Below are 6,404 nucleotides of genomic sequence, written 5' to 3'. Positions count from 1 at the left end.
CAATGCTTACCACCAAGTTTAGAACATTTTTACCACTTCAAAAAAAAAGAATCCCTATACCCATTTAGAAGTCATTCCTCATTCCCCCACCTCATCCCCATTCTAGACAACCCATAATAGATCTGCCTATTCTAGACATTTCACACAAACAGAACCATACAACATGTGGTCTTTTATGATAGACTTTTACTTAACACACTGTTTTCAAGGATCACCCATGTATACAGGTATCCGTACTTCATTCCCCTTTAATCACTGAATAATGGCCCACTGTATGGATATATTTTATTTGTCCATTAGTTGATCAACACTGTGATGTTTCCAATTACTGGCTATTATAAATAATATTGCTATGACCGCTCATGTACAGGTTTTTGTGTGGATACATGTTTTTACATATGTAGGCTGGAATCATTGGGTCATATGGTAGATCTACACTTAACCTTTTGAGAAACTGCCAGACTGTTTTCCAACGTGTGATTTTAATTTCTGCCAATTTGATGGGCATACAATAATTTTACTTAATTTGTAATGTGTACACTTCCTTAATGAGTTTTAGGCTTTCTTTTCACTCACTAGCCATTTCTGTTTGTTTTTCTCTGATCTGCTTTTCGTCTTTTTTTTCCTACTGAGTTGTTTTGTCTTTTATAAACTGTCAAGAATTCTGCTTATATTTGTGATATTAACCAATTCACTACTGTCTTCTTTGCAAAGATCTTATTTTGATTCTAACCTTAGTGTTTCAATGTTGTGGTATCTTTTGATATATAAAATATTAAATTTTTATGGAGCCAAACATATCTCCTGCATTTTTGTGTTCATTAAGAAGTTCTTTCCTACTTTAGATTAAAAATGCAGTTGCTGAAACTTTCTTCTAAAATCTTATTTTACTTTAAGTCTTCATACAAAATTTATTTTATATTACATAGTATGAAATTGAAATTAAGCTGTTTTCCTATTGAAATACTATAATCTTAATCATATATATTTAATGATCAAATCTCATAAATTTTTTTCTTTGAATTCTCTATTCAGGGTTTTTTCAAGCCACAGATCGGGACTGTTTGCTTTTGAAATCAATTCAGTTAAGTTTTATTTGACACTGAAAAGAAAACAAAGAAAATAATGTGCATCACATGTACTGAGGGTAAATGTTTCATAAAACTTTTACTTCTCATTTTTAACACATACATACATCAATGTATGTAAAATGTATTTCTTACTATGAATTATAATAATGTTTGAAATCCAGCCTTTCATTGTATTCCATTAATCTATTTATCTATTCCTTTGTCCATACATATTTATATGATTCAAGAGGCTATGTTTTCTTTTATATACCTTCTTTGTCTATTATTAGATATTTGTTCTTCCACATGAACTATGTGGTCATTTTCTTTTTCTAACATTAAAAAAAAAAAACTTGCTTCTATTCTAATTAGAACTGCTAATTTGGGAGAATTATACTTTATGATATTAAGTTCCCTGCCCCATCAAATATTTGGTATAACTTTCTGCTTATGAAACGTAGTATGCTTCCATGATTCTTATGCTGTAAGTTCTATAGTTTACTTGCCAAATGTACTTCCTAAGTATTTTATAGTTCCCTTCATTGTGAAAGAACATTTTTCCCATTTCCATTTTGTGTAGTTATTGTAAATATAAAGAAGCACCAGTTTTATTCATCTTATGTCTGACTATCTCACCAGATTCTCTTCTTACTTCTACTGCTTATAACTTGAATGTCTTGGATTTCCTAGATGTGCAATCATGTATGCTAGGACACCTAAAAAAAGTAAATAATTTGGCAGTATAAAATGGCAATATTGAAATCTTATCTATCTCCTCATTGTAACACACAGTTTAAGTAATATAAACAAGAAATTAATTACTCAAATGACTGAAATACATTCCTCTCTCTCACTCTCTGGTATTTCTCGAGTTGCTCTTCATGTTAAGCCCTGTGCCTGGCTCCTCCTCTCTCATTTTCTAAACTGTGCCCTGGCTTCTAATGCCTAGGTGGTAGGGAAAAGAGATGCTCTGGCTCTCACTATACCATTGTGCACACACACACACACATATATATCTCCATCCATTCAGACATATGCAAACATGGCACAAGACAAGATGCTGAAAAAAATATCAAGAAATCAAGGACATCCAGAAAGACGATCAAATAGAAGATATGGTGGCACAAGTGGTAAAAAAAACCCACCTACCAAGGCAGGAGACATAAGAGACTCGAGAGACATGGGTTTGGTCCCTGGTTCAGGAAGATGCCCTACAGGAGGAAATTGCAATCTACTCCAGTAAGCTTCCCTGAAGAATGCCATGGACAGAGGAGCCTATGGGCTACAGTCCATGGGGTTGCAAAGAGTCAGACACAACTGAAATGACTGGGCACACAGAGGATAAGATATGTGAATAAATAACATTATTTCAAATAAGAATGACACACACTCCAAAACAGAGATAGGTAAAGCATGACTCAAGATGAGAAGAAAAACAGTTACTTACAGTACAAAAACACACTATTATAGGTGGAGGTTAAATATATACTTCAATAACACTATAATACAGATATATTACATATTTTGAAGTTTTATGGGATTGGCTGCACCTAATTATTATATACATTACTATTCTTTTAGGGGAAAAAATGGCTTTCAAATAATTCACTTATAAGTGAACTCCTAGCAACATACTTGACAGACAATTGTAACAGTTTCAAACTTGTAGTATTGTCAATAAAGGGAAATAAGGGGAAAAATGATCTTTCCTGATTACCCCTTGAGAACAAAATTAATTTTATTCAATATAAAGAAAAAGAAATTCCTATCATGAATCTTAAAATAAAAATTTTATAAATTCAGGTACTATAAAAATTTCATTATAATTTTTTATAATTCAGTGTTAAAATTAATATAGCTTCTTATAATGCCAAGAATATCATCATAAAAATTTTGACCAGGGTAAAAGTTTTTCATCTTTGAATTCACACAGTGTATATAACAGCAGTTTATTGGTTCATTCACGCTATAAAAATATGACTGACATTTCATCTGGTCAACCATCTTAAAGGTTAACTCTTGTTTCCTATTTTAGATTTTATTCTAGGTGAAGTGTTGTGCACAGATTCTATTTACCTATTCTGAACAAACCACAAACTGTTTCATTGCTCACTCTTACTGTTAAGAACATATTGACTTGCTGCCTGCTCTGCTGTTAAATTCATTTATGCTGAGAGTCAGGCATGAAGACAGAATTTTAAATGTGACATTTGCAGGCTGTTAGGTCATTTAAGCTCTGACAACACCAGGGAATTCCTGACATATAACTGGACCTGATTACCATCCACAGATAGCCTGAGGGCAAATTTTAGACCACTTTTTGTAATTTCTCATAGAATTTTAATATTCAATTTTAACATCCATGAAAAGATCTATATAGCCAACATTTTAAAGTAAAAGCCTGTTTCTTTTAATAAACTCAATCTGGTACTCATAATCACTCTGTATCTGCTAAATAAAAATTCTTTTGATTGGCAAAGACATATGGAAAGACTCAATAGTAATTAACATTTGTGAAAATTCTGACAAATTCTGACATTTAAGGGCTTTTAATATTTCCTATAATCTATAGCCTCTGATAAATATGGTAGGTCTATAGGCCATAACTCTCATCAACAAACCTCTTTTAAAATTCTTAGATTCTGGTCTAGCAGGGAGGACTTTATATGCTGTCAGAATTACAGTACAAAATCAAAGTTTAAAAACTTACCACACTGCCTTCTCTAAGATTACAGTAATGTAGAAGGGATGATAGAGTCATTATAATTGGAAATGAAAAAATTACCCATATGACATTTAGAATTACACTTTACAAAGGTTGATAATGGGGTGGGGTGGAAGAAGTAGGGAAAGATTTCTTTCTCATTTTAGCTACTCAAAGAAATTATACCAAATGATATTTTTTCAGCATTTTCTTTGTCATTAACAAGTACCATATACAATGGTTCAAATGAAAGTTCTCTGAAATTAAGTCTTGTTGTTAAGTAATGCACAAAAGATAATTCTGATTCTACCCTGTATTTTATATAAGCAAGAATTCTACTGTTAAACAGCAAGTAGCCTTTTAATACTGCGCTTTGAATGAGATTTCCAACTGTAAGAGGTGGAGTCTAAATAGGGCTAGACAGCCTGGAATGCCTTTCAGCTATAGCACATTGATTCTGAAAAACCTAACAAAAGCAATTACTTTTCAGAGATTAAAAATCTTGTTTCTTTCAAAAGAATAAAAATGGAAAGCAAACCTGGTGTATTATCTGAGCTACAGGAAGTTGTTCAGCGTATTTCAGAGGTTCCATTAGTTCCTCAACCATCTGGTCTTTCTTATAGCTGGAAAAAAGAAATTAAAAAATACAAAGCTAAAGTATATTTTTGTAAATATGGCAAATACTTAAACATATCAAATATGAACTATATTAAAAATATATATATCTGAGATTGTAAAATAAGCAGTATTTGTCAATAATCTATGAAAAATAATCTAAGGATAATTTTTAAATGATACAACCATATATACATTCAGATTGCATAAAATTACTATTTAATAAGACTACTTAACATCACATAATAGTCTCATCCTGTCTTTCACTCTGAGACTTAAAAATGTTTAAGAACTCCATGTTCACTGCATATGCTTTTAAAGGTCTTCAAAACCTGGCTCCAACTATTCAAGCCTCATCTTCAGCAACTCCTCCTCTACGTCCGAATTAACAGTTTCAGCCATGCCCATCTACTGGTCCCCTGCCAGTGGGCCTTGTATTCTCATGACTCTGATTTTCTTCATTCTGTTTCCTATTTGGACCAATTAAAGCTCCCTTTTTGTTTACTCTTCTTTCAAATATAGTAATTTATTTAGATCTTAGGTGTGCTTTTTTTTACCACCTTGAAGACAAAAATCATGTCTTATTCTTCTTTGTATAGCCACTATTTACCATATAATGAAGACTCAATAAATGTTTGCTGAATGAATATATGAATAAAATAAAGACAATAATAACTCTCTGAGAGGTTATTCTATATGGAAAATATTTTAATACTTATATTTCAATGAGATGCAGAACTGACACAACACATATCTGATGGTATAAAAGAGTAAAGTGCAGAGTAAGAATAAAATCTCCCCAAATGAAGAAAACTACAAAAAAAGTTCTTAAAAAAGTATCAACATTTACAAAATAGCAAATAAACATTAGATTTTAAAACAGCAAGACTGAAACACATTTAAACTTTCAATTACCTTTTATTCCTGTAAACATCACCTTATCAACTTAAATTTAAAAACTGAAACCTTGAATTACCTTGAAAAATAAACAAGACTAGTATAAATCTCTAGTTAAGAAATCTGATGATGAGAAATCTGGAATCTCTCCCAATAAAAAGGCAAATATACAAATAAGGACAAAATTTTGTACATAAGAGTTTAAAAGACCTCTTAGATAGGTAAAAGTTTATATATACTTTGCAGATTAGCATAAATATAATTAATTGGAGGAACTTTGAAGATGCTCACTATTGATGAAAAAACTGTCTTAAAATATTGCTTTATAGAGACAGAAAATAGAAGGGTGGTTTCCAGGAGCAAAAGAGGAGAGAAGGGGGAATTACTAATGGGTAGTAATTCCAGTATTAAAAGATGAAAAAAGTTCTGGAGGTAGACACAGATAAAGACAAAGTCCTCATGAAGATACCAGGGGAAGATTTAACCATCTATAAATCAACGAGAGGCTTTATAAGAAAACAATCCTGTCAACACCTTGATCTTGGACTTCCAGCTTCCAGAACTGTGAGGAAATAAATTTCCGTTGCTTAAGCACTCAGTCTGTGGTACTTTGTTATGGTAGCCCTCACAAATTATATTAGAGTATACAATTAAAAATAAAATAAATATTCACTGACCAAAAATAACCCACATTATTTTTAAACATTTCACAATATACCACCTTTTAAAGCTCTATCTGTATTTTTAGGTATACAAAACATACACCAAGCAACAAAAGGAAAATAGATTAAATAATATCCAATTTAAAATTTTTGTGCTTCAAAATACACTACCAAGAAAGTGAAAAACCCAAAAAATGGAGGAAAATTTTTGCAAATCATACATATGGGAATACCAGACCACCTGACCTGCCTCTTGAGAAGTCTGTATGCGGGTCAGGAAGCAACAGTGAAAACTGGACATGAAACAACAGACTGATTCCAAATAGGAAAAGGAGTATGTCAAGGCTGTATATTGTCACCCTACTTATTTAACTTATATGCAGAGTACATCATGAGAAATGCTGGGCTGGAAGAAACACAAGCTAGAATCAAGATTACCAGGAGAAATATCAATAA

General features: G+C 31.8%; 1 protein-coding gene across 1 annotated transcript in view; it reads right to left on the bottom strand.

Annotated features, from left to right (window-relative positions):
- The window catches only part of PIGK (phosphatidylinositol glycan anchor biosynthesis, class K), a 137,672-nt gene that overhangs the window by 46,649 nt on the left and 84,619 nt on the right, over nt 1-6,404 (bottom strand). Inside the window, exon 10 of the mRNA XM_010857605.1 lies at nt 4,313-4,397. Coding sequence (XP_010855907.1) covers nt 4,313-4,397 — 85 coding nt within the window. The remainder of the gene's footprint in view (nt 1-4,312; nt 4,398-6,404) is intronic.

This window comes from Bison bison, unplaced genomic scaffold, assembly GCF_000754665.1.
Source record: "Bison bison bison isolate TAMUID 2011002044 unplaced genomic scaffold, Bison_UMD1.0 scf7180017864382, whole genome shotgun sequence".
Lineage (NCBI taxonomy): Eukaryota > Metazoa > Chordata > Mammalia > Artiodactyla > Bovidae > Bison > Bison bison.
Note: the sequence above shows the minus strand (reverse complement) of the source record. Positions and strands in the feature narration are given on the sequence as shown.